Source organism: Emys orbicularis, chromosome 8 (assembly GCF_028017835.1).
Source record: "Emys orbicularis isolate rEmyOrb1 chromosome 8, rEmyOrb1.hap1, whole genome shotgun sequence".
Classification (NCBI taxonomy): domain Eukaryota; kingdom Metazoa; phylum Chordata; order Testudines; family Emydidae; genus Emys; species Emys orbicularis.
In genome coordinates, this window is record NC_088690.1 from 60,440,338 (window position 1) to 60,458,517 (window position 18,180).

Consider the following 18,180-nt stretch of genomic DNA (forward strand, 5'->3'; position numbering starts at 1 on the left):
CCCTCCTCCCCCAGAGCTCGCTGCTGCTGGCAGGGAGAGGGCTGGGGGGAGTCTTCCTCTCTGGTCTCCCGCCCCAGTCCCGGGGCAGCCTGTCTGCACCCCAAACTCCTCATTCCTGGCGCAGCCCCACACCCCCTCCCGCACCCCAACTCTCTGTCCCAGCCCAGAGCCCCCACCCAGCATCCAAACCCCATCCCAGAGACCACACCCAGCACCCAAACCCCCTCCTGCACCCCAACCCCCTGTCCCAGTCCAGAGCCCGCACCCAGCACCCAAACTCCCTTCCAGAGCCTGCACCCCAACTCCATACCCCAGCCCAGAGCCTGCACCCAGCACCCAAACTCCATCCCAGAGCCTTAAGCAGGTAGGTGTGTATGGGGAGGTGGGACTTGGACCCGTTCTGGGCACCACCAAAAATTATACAGACCTGCCACCCCTGTTTGACCCTGAGCACGTGAGCAAGGCACACCAGCCAGGCTCCAACTGTGGCTAATCCCTGATACTTCAGAGGAAAGCGAAGAAAACCCTAGTTCTGCATGGTATCAGTTTCATCCTTAACACACTGATGACCATATTTCCAAACCTCTACATCCAGCAGCCTCCAAGGTATTTAGGCTGCTAACGACCATTGATTCCAATTGAGGATCTGGGCCTATGTGCCTGGTGCAAATTGTGAAGTGTAGCAATCTCATTGCGTGTTCGCTGTAGGGAAGATCTAGAGCCTTTGTATGCACTGGTATAGCTGAGTGGGCTGCCGGTAAGGGAACAGCAAAGCTAGTGCAGCTCAGATTTTATGTACATTGGCCGGAGTGTGTGGGGACCCAGGGCTGAAGTAACAGGAATGCTACAGAGCAGCATTCAGTTGCGTGGGCAGAGTTATGGGAAATGGGGGCTGGACTGAAATCCAGGTCAGGATTAAGATGCATTGATGGGGCCATATGAGGGTATGGTACCGGAAGACCAGGGTCACCGCAGATCAAGACAGATGTGGGTTAACAGAGGTGTGGGTGAGCTCAGGGCAGGAGGTACAAGAGATCAGAGCCTTCTGGAGGTCCAGTACTGGAATAGCAGGCCTCCTCTGGTCAGGACTGAGGTACATAAACAATTGTGGCCCTACCAAATGTAGAGAGTTGGGTAACACAGCATAGACAAGCTTGGAGTCATTCACATTAAAAAGAACCATTTCAAATGCTCACAATGTTGGCTTCTGAATGACTGGAGCTATAGCTCTCAGGAAAGGAATGTAGGAGGAATTCCAGGCTGCTCAATGAGGACAGCTGCAGAGTGCTCAGCTGTGGTGAAGAAAAGGCACTAAAACATGAGACAGTAGCAAGGAAGTACTAGAGAATCACACAAGAAAATATTATGACATTCTGTACTAGCTGGGCCGTTGCTCTGATGTGTCAATGCCAACAGATGATGGCAGGCAGCAGCTCAGGAATAAGTGGCATTAGCAAAACAGGGTGGTGACTCAAACCTCAAATAGCAAGGGGCGCAGGTCAGGAATGAGCTGCATTGGCAAAGGAGCTGAGAAGTGGTTCAAAGCCTAGACTAGCAAGGTGGGGGTGCTGGGATTTGCAGCTCAACACTGAAGTGTGTTAGCAGAGTGTAGTGGGGAGGCAGGGCCTGGGAGTCATGGTTTTACCCTGTATTGAAAAAGAATTATTTTTATTTTTGCATGATGGTAGCACCTACACCTAGAGGCTCCCATATGGAGCATGGTACTAAGTGAATACAAACAAATGTGGTAAAAGACAATCCCTGCCCCCCAATCTTGAAATCTAAATAGGCTGACAGAGCAGGAGAAAAGGAGTTTTATGATCACCTGTAATTAACTGAAATGCCACTGGGTATAAAGAAAATGAATAAAACCCCAAAGTCCTCAAAGAAGCAGCTGTAGGTGGTACTGCCCCCCTCTGCCTCCCCCAAATTAGAACTAGGGTGTGGTCTACTGGCACTAATTATGAATCCTGGCAGAAACTGCTGGGAGTGGGCAGGGCCTATATCAATCAGCCCAGCTCCGTCCACTAAGAGAAAAGGGGAGGATCAATTTGAGGAAGAGGGTGGCCCTGCTTCTGGGAGAGTGGAAACAGAGGAGCACTCGGGAAAGCTAGAGTGGAGCATGGGAGCAGAACAGTTTAGGAGACATGCCAGATCCTTGGAAAGGAAGGTACTGAACCAGGGAGTGTTTGGGCCCAGGCTGGGCCTGCCTCTTTTCTAAAGACTTGGACTTTGGGTTCCCAAAAGGGGAAAAAAATACTTAAATTGCACTTGAAAAACACAGAGCAGGCAGACCTTAGAGGTTTTAGGTTTAAAAATAAAATGGGTGCAAAACAAATACTGATATACCTGTGTCCTAAGAACTGCTTCCTTCTGTTCTCCCCCAGACCTCCCCATTTCTGTGGTGTTCAGGTCATCCTGGCCCACTAAGCAATAATATAGTGACATCTTCCATTTCACAGACGGGGGACTGATGCACCAGGAATTTGCACAAAGTTGCACAGAGTTTATTGCAGAGCTGAGAATTTGCTCTAGATTTCCTGAGACCTGGTCCAGCACTTTAACCAAAGCTCACCCTTTTTCTAACAATAGTGTTTTTAAAAAAAGAAAACAAAAAACTCAACAACAACAAAACTGCAAATTGACACATTCTGACTGTCAATCTCTTGTAAGCAACTTTCTAGAAATTTAAAACCCTTCCCAAAAACATCAGGGCTGCCTGGCTGAAAATGCTGCCTGAAGTTTGCTCACATGTGAGAGTGAAGTAGGAACAGCTATGTTTGCAAGAAGTGCTTGGTAAAGTCAGCCTCTGGAAGCGCCCCCCCCCCTCCCAGCAGGAGCTCACTCTTCCTCCTCCCCCCTCCTCTGGCCCTGGGACTGAGAGGAGCTCGCTCTCCTGCCCTTTCCCCTGTAACCCTTCTGCCCGTCTGAATTGGCAGCAACAAGGGCCGGGTTTAGTATCTAGGGGTTCTGTTTCAATAACGCAATGCAAAACCGGCTCCAGTCCCCACCCAGTGACCTGGGACAATTACATACCACCCCCTGGGCGCCTCTAAGAGGCAATACTTCCCCTCTCGCAAGCACAGAGTCTGAGTGTAGCAAATCCTTTTAATAAAGGAGGGAAACAATGTGGCATTATGTTGGGGAAACACCACAAACAGGATTCCTAACACAAACCATGAGCAAAAGACCCACCCCCAAGTAAGTGTGGCAGTGTCCTTTCCCCCTCAGGGTCTTAAGTCCAACAACCCAAAAGATCACCCCAAAGTCCCAAAAGTCCAACACCCCCCAAAAGTCTCTCTCCCTGGTCAGTGCAGCCCCAGAGTTCAAAAGTTTATCTGCAGAGTCTTACCCCCCCAGCCTGGGTGGAAATGGGGGGGGGGAAAGGGGCACGCAGGGTGTTAAGGGTCACCTTACGTGAAGGCCGACTGCCCCGCCTCTCCATGGGGTTCTGCTGCAGCCTTCACCACGAGCCACTCCACTCCACCAGCCGTCCCATGAGCCGCTCCAGCCGTCCTGCAAACTGCTCCGCTCCGCCCTGCTCACCGTCCCACAAACTGCTCCACTCCCCGTGGGCCGCTCCAGCCATCCCACAAACTGCTCAGCTCTGCCAGTTGCTTAGCAATATATCTTCAGGCTCCCCCACTAGTTAACACAGCACTCAGTAATTTTAGCTCTTTAGTGATTTCAGCTTGTAGTAGGGGAGCCCCACTGCAGGTGCACCATTGGCCTAAAATAAATTCAGCATAGCAGCCTGTAACTAGACTCTTAAGGGAATCAAAATTAGCTCTGCTATTCAACAGTGGTGGTGGTAATAGTAGTAGTAGTACAATTGGTGTTTCAGGCCCTCAAAGGAGGCCTATACAAATACCTGTTCCTAGTCTCTCTCAATTCACTGGGTTTTGGAACCCATGTCCCTTGTCTAGCGAGTGCTACTTAGTTGATGGTGAGTCCCTCTGTCATAAAACAGTTCCACTGGCCTTGATTCACATAATCAGGGTAACAACACTTTATTCTTCCTGCCCCAATAACAGAGAAACTGGGGATCTCACAGCAGCCAAAGTGACCATTTTGGGCTGCTGTAGGCTCATGCTAGGCGGAGTGGGTGTGCCTATGCAAACAAGATCAGCCCCTGAAGTTCTTTTCCACAATTCGCCACAATTCACCACCAGATGTCAGGGTAGAGCTCATCCTGTCTCTGCTTACATCCCTCCATTGCAGGCCTGGTGCTGGAGAAGTTCGGGGCCCCTGATGATTATTGGGGGGGCTGTGTCCCTACTTGCCCTCCTTTGCGCACACCCCGTCAATGGGAATTTTGCCTCAGTAAAGCTGGAGTACAAACTAGGGACCTACGGATTTTTCTCAGAAATAAAAACTAATAAACATCCTGGGTGAAATTTTGCCCCATTGCAGTCAGTGAGAGTCATGGATTTCACCCCTTCCTTTTATAGAATGCCCCCTGAGGGTCCCAAGGTGACTTACATGGGGATGTAAAAACTGATACACAGATAACCCAAGGATCGCTTTGCCCACCACTCTGGGGTGAAACACAGCACCCAGGGCCCACTGGTACTTTAGGCTTGAAAGAGAAGTCCCCAGCTGGCTGAAATTGCAGATGTTGTAAATTGCAGTGACGTGAGTTAATTCTTCCCTAAAACTTCTTTGATGCTGCATTTGCAGAGATCAGAACCACACATTCCAGTTTGTTTATGGGCTTGGAGAGGGAGGGGTCTGGTCTCTAAACACTGGGTGACTTGAATTGTCTTGAAACAGGAGAAGGGAGACCAATTGTATGACCTCTCCAGCCTGCAAAGGGGGCCAGCTTGCGTTATACTGCTATCACTTATTTATTTGGATTTACACAGTGCATTAATAAAAAGAGCCAATCCAGGGCTTTAGGTGACTTTGCTGTATATATTAAAAACGCAATCATACTAGTACCAACAAAAACAAATCCAGCAGCCTTCCCAAAACTAACAAGGGGGAAGAAATAGAAATATGGCATTATAAATTAGAGAGAGAGTGAGCCCTGTCAAAAAGTCTTGATCCCAGGCTGTGTGTGGGTGGAGGTGGGAGTTTGGTCCAGGCCCATCTCTTGTGCGTAGTATGGACTTGCTGTCTGTTGCAGAATTGCTTTAAGATACTGGCGAAATTTTGACCTTCCTTCCGCAGAAAGGCATACAAGTCTAGCTCCTCGGCTGGTGTAGACTGACTGAGCACCACCGAAGTCACTTTCATGCCGATATTGACATTGGTCTGCTGATTTTAGTAGAGTTACACTTCTGTAAAACCACATTAATAGAGTGGAGAATCGACCCCCTACGGTGTGAATCTGATCTGGGATTGGTGTTGATTTCATTGGCTACAATAGGATTATTGTGAATTGTTACCAGTGTAAGTGAGTTTAGAATCATGCCCATGGCTTTGTTTTTTCTCCACTACAGAGCACCGTAGTGCTTTGTTTTTTCTCCACTACAGAGCACCGTAGTGCTCTTTTAGATACCCCTCAGCTCCAGGTAGCACAGAACACAAGTACCCTGTGTATACATATGCAATGGGGAAAATCCCCTAGGATGTGTTGCTTTTCCTCCAGCCAGAAGCTTTAATAACTTTTAACCTGGAAATAAAAGTTGTGATACAGCCCAGAATAATCTGAAGTGCTTGTTTCCATCCCACTGGCCTGCTCTCTCTCCTCCGGAAAGCCATGAGTCATCACTCTTAGCTTTACCAGTCTCGTAATTTTTTTTCTAACCAGACTGAAGAAGTGAGAAAGCAAATAGGAATAAATACCTCCAGCCATAAAAATGAAATAAATCAATATCCCTCCTCTGAAGCCGGAGATGCTTAATAGGCAAAGATCACTGCCAGATTGTAAAAAGGGTGTTTAGTGAGTGGCTAGGGCAAGTTTAACCCTCAGAAATAAATAGCAGAGCAGCTTTTCTCACTGCAGAATTAAATAACTTTAACTCTGGGTGGCTGTTATGAATAGGGGAGCATCTGGCTGCAACACTCAGTAGCCTGGGTCCAGCATAGTAAAGGAGCCTAAAGATCTGGGATGAAGACCATGCCTGATGCTCTGCTCCTGTGGCACAAGGGTAAAGTTGTGTGACTGTTCTCAGGCCACTCAAGATTCATAGATTCATAGATTCTAGGACTGGAAGGGACCTTGAGAGGACATTGAGTCCAGTCCCCTGCCCGCATGGCAGGACCAAATACTGTCTAGACCATCCCTGACAGACATTTATCTAACCTACTCTTAAATATCTCCAGAGATGGAGATTCCACAACCTCCCTAGGCAATTTATTCCAGTGTTTAACCACCCTGACAGTTAGGAACTTTTTCCTAATGTCCAACCTAGACCTCCCTTGCTGCAGTTTAAGCCCATTGCTTCTTGTTCTATCCTCAGAGGCTAAGGTGAACAAGTTTTCTCCCTCCTCCTTATGACACCCTTTTAGATACCTGAAAACTGCTATCATGTCCCCTCTCAGTCTTCTCTTTTCCAAACTAAACAAACCCAATTATTTCAGCCCTCCTTCATAGGTCATGTTCTCAAGACCTTTAATCATTCTTGTTGCTCTTCTCTGGACCCTTTCCAATTTCTCCACATCTTTCTTGAAATGCGGTGCCCAGAACTGGACACAATACTCCAGCTGAGGCCTAACCAGAGCAGAGTAGAGCGGAAGAATGACTTCTCGTGTCTTGCTCACAACACACCTGTTAATACATCCCAGAATCATGTTTGCTTTTTTTGCAACAGCATCACACTGTTGACTCATATTTAGCTTGTGGTCCACTATAACCCCTAGATCCCTTTCTGCCGTACTCCTTCCTAGACAGTCTCTTCCCATTCTGTATGTGTGAAACTGATTTTTTCTTCCTAAGTGGAGCACTTTGCATTTGTCTTTGTTAAACTTCATCCTGTTTAACTCAGACCATTTCTCCAATTTGTCCAGATCATTTTGAATTATGACCCTGTCCTCCAAAGCAGTTGCAATCCCTCCCAGTTTGGTATCATCCGCAAACGTAATAAGCGTACTTTCTATGCCAATATCTAAGTCGTTAATGAAGATATTGAACAGAGCCGGTCCCAAAACAGACCCCTGTGGAACTCCACTCATTATGCCTTTCCAGCAGGATTGGGAACCATTAATAACAACTCTCTGAGTACGGTTATCCAGCCAGTTATGCACCCACCTTATAGTAGCCCCATCTAAATTGTATTTGCCTAGTTTGTCGATAAGAATATCATGCGAGACCGTATCAAATGCCTTACTACTTGTGAGTCACCAAGTTACCCCCGGCCTCCAGCGTGAAGGAATCTTTCTTGTGGTAGCTGGGTGTCAGCCCCCTAACACCACCAGCCTTTCATGAACACAAGCGCTCTACTCTGGGATATGCCAGCCCTAACGTCAGTTTGCGGGTTAACAATAGGTGTGCCCCAAGTCCCTTTGAATCGTTCCACTCTGACATCCAGCCCCTGACACTGGTTGCTCAGAGAAATCTCAGATCCTCTGCCCCCAAAGATGCAGTGTACCCCAGTTTACCACTTCTATCTTAAACCACCGCTCCTGTAAACCACACAGCACTCATGAGCACTTAGGGTAAAATAAAAGTAGGTTTATTTAAGAAAGAATAAAGATTTAACTAGAAGTGAGAGAAAGTGGGGGAAACAAGTGGCTACGACACAAAACAAAATCATAAAATGCAAACCTTGCTCTAAACTTATCAATAGTTATTAGCTTTCCTATCTAGCCAAGTCAGCTTCCTCTCCCCCCCCCCCCCCCCCAGTTCAGTCTGTGCAGAGCTGGCTGGTTTCACAAGAACCAGGATCCAAGTGTTCACGAAATCCCCCTGCTTTTAAGGGGTTTCCTCAGTGAATGGGGTACAGGATGCCTTTCCCTATACTGTTCTACTGAAACAGCTTTTAGTCTTTATTCAGAGCCAGGGTGGTGACCTGCCTGCTGTAAGGGTCCTGTTAACCTCCAAGGGGTTTCCATCGTTTGCAGTTGTCTTCAATAGTTTTCCATTGACTGTGCCGGGATATGGCAAGGGTAGGCAACAGAACCTTGCGTTGCCTCGCCGACTGGCTAGGGAGGGGTGACAACTCCCTCTTGCATGAATGGGTCATCGCTGAGACACAATACCCCAGTGACTAATTTCTACTCCAAGTCCATAAAGCATACATTTGATATAAATACATTGTTCCTTAAATATTACCTGTACATACATCTCTCAATGATTGTGAGTCGTGACAAGTTATGAGCTTTCTGTAAATACTTTACATGTTACGCTTTATGGGTAAATATCCTATAAAACATTTGGTGTAGTGAGTTTGTCAGGTCTGAGGTGAGAGTTGTTAGCAAAGAACAGGGGACCCTTTGCCAAGGAGCCTCTGTGTTGCAGCTTCTCTCTGCAGGCGATAGAGCTTTCTCGGGGGCTGGTCTGAGACCATGGAAGGTCTCCCTGGGAGCTAAGGACCATCACAAAGCCCATCCCCTTCCGCTTCAAGTGCCAGGTGCATTTCCTCAACCTGCCTTCTCTGCTATAACCACAGAGCAGCACATACATTAGAAACCCCTACCAATCAAATTCTATGCTGCACACACTACTTTCCCCTGGAAGAGAGGGTAGGAGAGAGCAAGTGACCCACGTGTGACAGATGTTAGTCAAGTTGCTTAATGCACTATTGGAAGGTGCTCAGATATGTGATCAGGGCAGCATAAGAACCTTTAGAGTACAGAATTCTGAACAGGGCATTTCTTCCTTTCACTTCCATTAACAAGCCATTCCAAGTGGACACAAGAATCCAATTTGGGTTCTTTCCCCTTAAAGGCTATTGCCAGAGTCCACGCTGGGTAGGCATGGGAATTAATCCAGGTTCTTCTTTACCCACAGCCAGCACCATGAATCCATTCTAGGTTTGCACAGCATGCCACCTCAGGCTCTTCTCCGTCTGGGGGATCCTCCTAGAATCCATTCTGGGTGGGCACAGGGGATCCAGTTCAGCCTTATGTATGCTCTGGGAAGTAGCATAATCCCTTATGAGACTTTGCAGGAGGTCACATGATACAATGATTTTACAAATTTGCCATTTACTGTTTCTAATATTTGCAATATTGCAGCATTCCTTATGCCTTTAGTGGGGAATTATCACAAAAATCGCCAAGAATTTTTAAAAGGTTGATGGTCCTAATCTAGAAAAACACTTCAGGACATGCTGAAGTCTATCCTTAGTCAGGAAAACACCTAAGTATGTGGTTAAGTGCTTTCTGAACCCAGGGTGTTCTCCTGAATTGGAACCTAAATGCTTTGCTGAATAGGAATGGGATCACCACCATATTCCAAGTTAATCATATGCACAAATGCTTTGCTGACTCAGGGCCTGCATCAGTCAATAGTGCCCAGTGTATTTCATTATGTGTAGGAAACTAACATCACTGCCAACTCTAGAAGTATTTCATCTTATGGAACACTGCACATCGCAGAATGTTTCTGACATGTTTTTAAAGAACAAGCATCCCCAGGTCAAGTAAGAGAGGAAATATTTTCTATGCATTAATTTGGTTTTTTTGGATCAAACATGTGATGGGTTGTTCATCCCACACAGGATTAGAAGGGGTTAAAGTGTGTGTGTGTGTGTGTGTGGGGGGGGGGGCAATTAACTGCCCAGTCTGCACCTGAAGGAGTCAGAGGAGTTGATTAAAGGAGGCTCAGCTGGGCAGGAATAGGCAAGGCCTATAAAGCCCAGGAACTGAGACTAGAGAAGGTACCTGGGAAAGGCTGCAGGCAGCAGTCACTTCCTGGGAAACAGGGCTGGCTCCAGGCACCAGCTTACCAAGTAAGTGCTTGGGGCGGCCACTCCGGAGAGGGGCGGCACGTCCAGCTGTTCGGCGGCAATTTGGTGGATGGTCCCTCACTCCTGCTCAGAGCGAAGGACTTGCCGCCGCAGATCGCGATCGCAGCTTGTTTTGTTTTGTTTGGCTGCTTGGGGCAGCCAAAACCCTGGAGCCGGCCCGCTTGGGAAAATGAGGGAGTTTGGTTTGGAGCTGGTACTCCTGGAGAAGGAGGGGAAACCAGGAAGAGTGGGAAGGAGCAGGGAGGGCTGAGAAAGATCCCAGAACTGCTAAGCTGAGGGTTCTTGGACTGGAGCCTGGAGAAGAGGGCAGGCCTGGGTTCCTCTACTGGCCATTGGGGAAGTGGCACCATCAGGATAGTACAGGAGAACGCTGCCTGGGACTGTTTGCATAGAAGAACTTTGAGTAACCCTGAAAGGGGGAAACAAGGTGACTTGGACTGACAGCTGAGTCATGAAGAGGGTGCTGCAGTTCCTGGAGTGAAGTGCGTCCACAGGGTGAGAGGATGACGGGAGATGCACCATCTGAATAGGGTGCACCAACTGGCAGAGCTAAGCCCCAGGAGAGCCAGCAGGAGGTGCCGCTGTGGTGAGTGGACCCTGTCATATGAATCTCAAATTTTGATTATATAATGGTACTCCAGATGCTGTACAAATCTGGACTGTGTCCATGCCATGGGAAGACACTATACTGTGAAATGTGGCACTGTCATGGTTCTAGTATATTTCACACTCTTTCATGTGGTCTGTTTAGAGCAGCTGAAATCTCATCCTAAGGAAGCCATGCCAAATAGAGGGTATTCCGATCTAAGCTAACTATGAAAAAGTATATTCAGAGCAGGCCTGCTTCTGCCAGCCCTGCTCCTGTTCAGTAATGCCCTACTCTGAGCAGTCTCATCGGTTTCAATGGGGGTGATCAGAGTGAGGTGCAGCTCAATATAAAAGTGGCAGAATCTACCCCAGTATTTGCATGAGATGACCCCAGCCAGGCTGTGTCTGGAGGACTTGCTTGTGGGCACAAAGAAAGCGTCCCTACCTCATGTGGGGACAATTCCTGCCTTGGCTCTGATTAGCCTCTGTGAAGCTTGCAATCCTTTTGGTGGGACGCATGTTAGCTGGATCTGTGCTGTGCCTTGCTCTGCCTCCCACCACCAGCAGTGAGGTGCCGCACTGGATGCCCCCAAAGAACTGGCCCCACAGAGTACAGGTAGAACCTCAATAGTCCCACTTTGGGGCAGGACCTGTTTGTTCCGGGAGGAGGGCTGGGACTGGCCCTCAGGTTAAATATGTTAACCCTTTGGCGTACAGAATGCTGCTAATACTTTACTCTTAGGAGGCCTGATTCAGAGCCCACTGAAGTCAATGGCTTTGTATTGTTGCCAATGGGTAAGGTACTGGCCTGTGTATTCGGAGCTCCAAGTTCTAGTCACAGCCCTGCTGTGTGACTTTTCTCTGTGCATGTTGGAAAGTGCTTTGAGATCTGTCGATGAACAGCGCTGCGTGAGAGCTAGTGAAGCGCCTGTGTCTGAGCCGCACCAAGTGCTCTCAATGCAATAACTCCTCCCTCCAACAGTTCTATCGTGGAAGTGGCTGTACCCCTGGTTTATCATAAACATGGTCTGAGGCATTTTATTTTCTCTGGCATAAAATCATAGATGTAAGTAAACCCTGTTGAGCCAAATAAAATGGGGATCATTAAATTAATCCAGGTCAGTGAGGTCTGGTGGGAGTGGGGAACCTTTCAGGGTGCCCATCAGGGGCACAACATTATTGTGGAGAAAGGAGTTTTTCAGATCACTGTGTCTTAGACAGACAAGGGCTCACCCCCTAATAATGGAAAGAGGCCAGGCTTTTGCTCTCGGAAAAGTATAATGCAGGAGCATCAGAAGCTCCCTATAAGTGTGTGTGTGGAGGGATGACACCCCACCCCACCCCTGCTAGCTCCTCTCTGCCCTCATCGCTCGCCCTTACAGCCAGTAAAATGTGGGAGGGCATGGCTCCCTGTCCCCCCCATTCCGGCGCCCCGGTACCATGCTATTGTCTTGTTGGCACTGTTTTCTGAAGCGGGGGGAGGGGGGACAGGGTGATTCTTGGAGGTCCTGGTTTCCCTGTGATATTCTGAGAGCTCATGCCCTTGGGATAGCCATTTGGTGAGAATTCTTACAAGCTGCTTGACAGCCTGGTTCAAGGCTCATGGGAAGCAGTGTCTGACTGGGGGTTTGCATTAGGCCATTAATCTCTGAACTCAGAAACAGCTCAGGGTAAGGCCCCTGGCATGGTGGATCAGGCAGCTGGTATCTCTTGGTGAACTGGGCTCTGAATTACCTGCAGGCTGGAGCTCTGGGGGGGAAGGATTTTGTGTGACTGTGGATTGAGTGAAGTGTTCTTTGTTGGCTAACTGAAACAGTCAAGACGTCAAACGAGGCACTTCTGTATTATTGAAGTTAGGAGCCTTTTGGGTTTTTTCCTCCTTTGCACTGAGGCTTCAAGATACCAGGACATAAGTCTCTGCGTCTGCAAAAACCTGCTTAAGAAAGGGAGTGGTGAGAATGGGACAGAGCCAATCTCATACCCTCTGATTCCTGCATTGCTGTATTTCAGCAAATATTTTGCAAAAGGGTTGAATTTCCAACAGGTGAATGGCTCACAGAGCCTTGCAAATGTAAAAAGAAAACGAAGATTGTTTTTAGCTGACATTTAAACCTCTTTTACTAGCCTGTCTTGCTGGTTCCCATAGGTTAGGTGAGACATACTTTCCTTGAAGAAAAGGATATTTATAGCAGTGTAGGGTGATAACAGGGAAATCTCCAGGCTGCAGTACCTGTCAGCATAAGGTTACTTATGAATCTAATGTTAGCAACCAATACCAAGTTGTTACAAGTCCCGTACTACAGTGGTCCCTGCTGTTCAGTCCCACGTACAGCTCAGCCAATACATCCCAGTCCTGATGGTACCCACTGATGTTGCAGATGAGGGCAAGTGCATTCAAGTCTGCTGTGGATTTGCAGTCTGGCTAAACAACTTGGTATTGGTTGCTAACATTAGATTCATTGTGACCTAAAAGCAAACTTAAACAGACATGTCTTGGTGCACGGCCTCTGTCATTGCTGCTCCAGCCAGCCTCCAACTCTGCCTTGTAATGTCTGTGGCCACAGTCCTGTAACAGTCAGTGCAGGCAGATCCTTGTGCCTGTGCAGATCCCCACTGCCTTAATGTGGGAGGCAGGGTGGCCTACTCAATAGCTTGAAAGCCTGGGTTCTGTTCCGGGGTCTGCTAGTAGTTTGCTGGGTGACCATACGTGAATTGCTTTGCCTAACTGTGCCTCAGTTTCCCCATGTGTAAAATGGGGATAATGATACTGACATCCTTGTAAAGAGCTGTGAGATCTCTGGCTAAAAGAGCTAGGAATTGTTATTGAAGGACTGTAGGGTCAGGGCCTGTATCTTGACCCTTTACCCTTTTTGTTTTTAGGTACAGACATGACAAGTCCCTCCCTCTTTCTATTGGCAGTATTGGTCAGTGCCAGAAATGGCTCCATCACTTAAGCTGGACAAGCTGGGGCCCTGATCCTGCAATCTCAGACACATGGTTGTTGCCATCAATGGGGCTTCACACAGATACAGGGATCTGACTACATGTAGGAGCCACCTTGCAGGATCGAGACCCTGGTTCTTCAACCCTCTCCCAGCACCTCCACCAAAGAAACCAGTCCCTGGAGGGTTTTCATGCAATGTCTCATCCCAGGGGAATCATTTGGTGAAGCTTTTTGTGAGGGGAGAGGGAGGTTTCAAAGGGACGATGAGAAAACATTTCCCTATTTCTGACTTTCTGCTAGCCAAAATAAATTAGGAAACTCATTATCCCTCCTCATGGGGGGAGGGATAGCTCAGTGGTTTGAGCATTGGCCTGCTAAACCCAGGGTTGTGAGTTCAATCCTTGAGGGGGCCACTTGGGGATCTGGGGCAAAATCAGTACTTGGTCCTGCTAGTGAAGGCAGGGGGCTGGACTCAATGACCTTTCAAGGTCACTTCCAGTTCTAGGAGATGGGATATCTCCATTTATTATTATTATTATTATTATGTCTCCAAACCAACTTGGTCTACAAGTTCCAAACGTGTTCTGTTTTACTGGCCCTTTAGGGTTTTATGGGGGAATTAAAAGGATAAATCACAGACAACAGCTTTATAATAGAGATCCTGCATTTATGTAGGCAGGGAAGCGGTTTAGTTAACAAAGGGGTCATTAAAGCAGGGATATAAACAGAAGGCTGGGCAAGGGGCTTGGTGCAGAAGTGGATTTCCTCCAGGCTAGGAATAAAGTTCGATCTGGGAAACTGGCTGCTGAGCTTAAAGGAGAGGACCACTTGTTCTTTTGCTCTGCTTTGCTTGGTTTGCAATTGCTTTGGATCAGGCTAAAGAAAACCCCAGAGCTGGAGAAGCGCCCTCTACAGGGCCGTGTGTGCCTGAAAGTGGCAGGATGTAGTTCTCAGGTTGTTTGCGCTCTCCCTTGCTTCTTCCTGTTATCTGCGGCTACAGCCTGGGCCACAATTGTACAGTGCTAGTTTCATGCAGGGAGGAACTGGCTGGGTCCCTTAACTCTCTTTCCAGGCACACTCATATTTAGGGATTTTTAAGGTGAAGAATGCTTGTAAAGGAAGTGTTGGGGATAACTGACTCCACTGAAACCAGCTTTCAGCCTTAACTCTTAAAACAAAGACTCTGTGTTTGTGGATTGCTTCCAGTTCAGCACCTTGGAGGCTTGTGGGGCTGGTTTGATCTATAGTGGATTAAAGTGACTTCACACCTGCAGTCGGGAACCGTTGTGCAAGCCAGAACAGATGCTGGAGAGTGTGGCTGAACAGAACAGTATGGAAAAACAATTTTAAAGAGACAATGACCAAGGCTTGCTCTGACGGTCCAACCAAGGTTCTTTGGCACTCCCTCCTCTCATGCAGAAACTCCCAAGTGTGTTAAATGACAATGTGCCTGCTTTAGTTATGGAGGCTAATTCTGCTGGGGGTGAGATTGAGAACAGTCCCACTCACTTGTCTTGAGATCTATACATGATTGAAATCCAGAGGTCTCATACTTAGCTGGCTGAAATTCTCATAACTTTATTGGAGCTAGGACCATTTACCTTCGCTGATGACCTGCAGGACTTCAGACCTGAAAGGCAAATGTACCCAGCTACTATTCAGCTGACTTTGCTCCCATGTTCCTTTTGATTCTGTACACGGCAACCCTGGAGCCAGGCTACGGCTCAATATGATCCTCAAAGGAAAAGCAACAAATCCCTAATTTAGAGAGCTCGCCAATGTTTTCATGCCATCTGCCTGGCTGTACGGATATTAACAAGTTACTGGATCTGGACCTGCTGTCCCTTGATGCAAAGATTTATTTTTACAGCCTTGGTATTTAAAATGATCTTTTATAATTTCATGCTTAAATAACACTAAATAATGTTCCATGCTTGCATAGTGTAATTGGAAGAGGCAAATCAACCAAACAAATCAGCAATGACTGATCTTCCTGGATATCTTCAACCAGAAACAAATTGAAGAAAAGGGCCCTGGCTGATTAACGCTTTGAGGGCCTTTGCCAGCTTAAGTATTTGCATAGGCTGGGAATCACAAGAGTTTAAAAGAGCTAGTGACCTCTTGCCAAATAAAACAGTGGGCATTAGATTAAATTCACTTTAAAAAAAACAAAAACAAAAACGTGTTGTCAGAAGCTGCCAGATGGATGATGCTCTGGAACTATTGTAGGATTTTGGACTACTGCAGAAAAGATTTAGAAAATACTGTCTCATTTAGCCCATTTTTAAGTCTTTTTTAAAAATGGACCTGATTCACAACTGCTTTACTTCAGTTGAACACTGCTGGATTTTTCATGTGATGCTGGCAGCCCAGATGCCACTCTTGCCCAGGCTGCAGGCATTAGCTAAGAACTGACAGCCTTGTAGCTGCAGACCAGACAGGTCACCTGTAGGTTAGTTTTGCTCAAAATAGGTTTTACTCTAAGAATGTGTTTAGACTCTCTAGGCCTTGTCTACACTAACACTTTAAGTCAATCTAAGTTATGTCAGTTATGTAACTTAATAGCACAGTGCAGACACTGCGTTAAGTCTGTCGATGGGAGACGCTCTCCTGTCGACTTAGTGCTTCTTAACCAACCCCCCTAAATCAACGCTGCTTAGTGAAGACAAACACTAATACCTGCAGAAACAAGCATTTCATAATCTCACTTTTAATTGCTATATCCCATGTTATAAGGTAATACTTGTCTGTTCTGAAACTACATGCCCACAGTCAGGGGGGACGCATTACGGGTACGTCTACACTTACCGGAGGGTCCGGCAGCAGGCAATCGATGTTCTGGGATCGATCCCGGAAGTGCTCGCCGTCGACGCCGGTACTCCAGCTCGGCGAGAGGAGTACGCGGCATCGACGGGGGAGCCTGCCTGCCGTGTCTGGACCCACGGTAAGTTCGGACTAAGGTACTTCGAATTCAGCTACGTTATTAACGTAGCTGAATTTGCGTACCTTAGTCCGAAGTGGGGGCTTAGTGGGGACCAGGCTTACAAGTGTGAAATACTAGTTTGCCCCAGGGCATTCTCTCCTGCCCAACAAAAGAAGGCCCATGAACACCAGCCAAACCATTATGGAACATCCGAAGACAAAAGACTTTGTTGATCTCTTCCTGGGTATGAGGGGAGCAGAGACATGCAGGTGAACTTGTCCCATTGTTATCTTGAACTCTGAGTGATGGGAATAAAAATCCTGACAAGAAGAAACTGCCTCTTTTTGTCTGTGTGAACTCAGAAGGGCCAGAGATTTCTAAACTGAAACCAGCTATCTGCTTGCAAAATATCTGGTCGCGGAAAGGGGCTGGGTAAGGTAGGTGCTAAGAGGCACCGTAAGGTCTTGCGAGACAACATCCAGGGTATTACGAAGCCGGCGATCCGCCGCTCGGCTCGCCGCGGTGGGGTGAAGCACATCTCGGGGCTGATCTACGAAGAGACCCGCGGGGTGCTGAAGGTTTTCCTGGAGAACGTGATCTGCGATGCGGTGACCTATACCGAGCATGCCAAGCGGAAGACGGTGACGGCAATGGATGTGGTGTATGCCCTGAAATGCCAGGGGCGCACCCTGTATGGTTTCGGGGGCTGAATTGGCTTTTAACCTAAAAAACCCAGGGGCCGCCTCCTGCATCTGCCCTGAAAGACACTTTGAATTGACTGATTACTGCAGTTCTAAGTATCAGAGGGGTAGCCATGTTAGTCTGTATCCACAAAAACAACGAGGAGTCTGGTGGCACCTTAAAGACTAACAGATTTATTTGGGCCTAAGCTTTCATGGATAAAAAACCCACTTCTCAATGGGTAAAAGTCCCACTGCAGCTCTTGCATCTGAAGAAGTGAGGTTCTTACCCACGAAAGCTTATGCTCCCAATACTTCTGTTAGTCTTAAAGGTGCCACAGGACCCTCTTTCAGAGTAGCAGCCGTGTTAGTCTGTATCCGCAAAAATAACAGGAGTACTTGTGGCACCTTAGAGACTAACAAATTTATTAGAGCATAAGCTTTCGTGGGCTACAGCCCACTTCTTCGGATGCATCCGAAGAAGTGGGCTGTAGCCCACGAAAGCTTATGCTCTAATAAATTTGTTAGTCTCTAAGGTGCCACAAGTACTCCTGTTATTTTTACAGGACCCTCTGTTGCTTTTTACAGATTCAGACTAACACGGCTACCCCTCTGATACTTGACACTGCAGCTCTGTTATTCTTAGGATTTAGATGGTAACTTTAATGGTGTGTATGTTTGCTTGCTTTAACCTGTAAATAACTTATTCCTTTTTCCTAGTTAATAAACCTTTAGATAGTTTGTTTACAGGATTGGCTACAGGTATTGACTTTGGTGTAAGATCTAGAGCAGGTTCTCATGACAAATTTTTTGGTGGCCTCAGAATGCGGCCACCAACTCTTGCTGGTGGCTGCTCTGACAGTTTTTCCTAAAATACTTTAGGAAAAACAAATAAATATGAACATCAAAATTATTGTTATTTATTGCTAGCTAGTAAGTCTGCTGCTGTGAAAAGTGATATTTGTATGTTTGTTAATATTTTTCACAGCCTCCCAGCTAGCTACTAAATCTGCTGTGAAACTTGCTCAGCCCCGGCAAGCCTGGGGACAAATTAAGCCCTGGATGGGGAGTTGGATGGACAGGCAGCAGGAGCCAGGGGTGGGGGAGGCAGCGGGGAGCAAGATCCTGAAGCCCCAAGGATGGGGCCCCATGAAGGAGCTTGAAGTCTCAGGGCCATAGCCCAAAGCC

The 18,180-nt window shown here is 47.4% G+C and overlaps 1 protein-coding gene across 1 annotated transcript in view; it reads left to right on the forward strand.

Annotated features, from left to right (window-relative positions):
* LOC135882896 (histone H4-like) overlaps nucleotides 1-17,022 on the forward strand; it is a 41,253-nt gene extending 24,231 nt beyond the window's left edge. Inside the window, exon 2 of the mRNA XM_065409930.1 lies at nucleotides 16,705-17,022. Coding sequence (XP_065266002.1) covers nucleotides 16,705-17,022 — 318 coding nt within the window. The remainder of the gene's footprint in view (nucleotides 1-16,704) is intronic.
* Nucleotides 17,023-18,180: the final 1,158 nt, after the last annotated feature.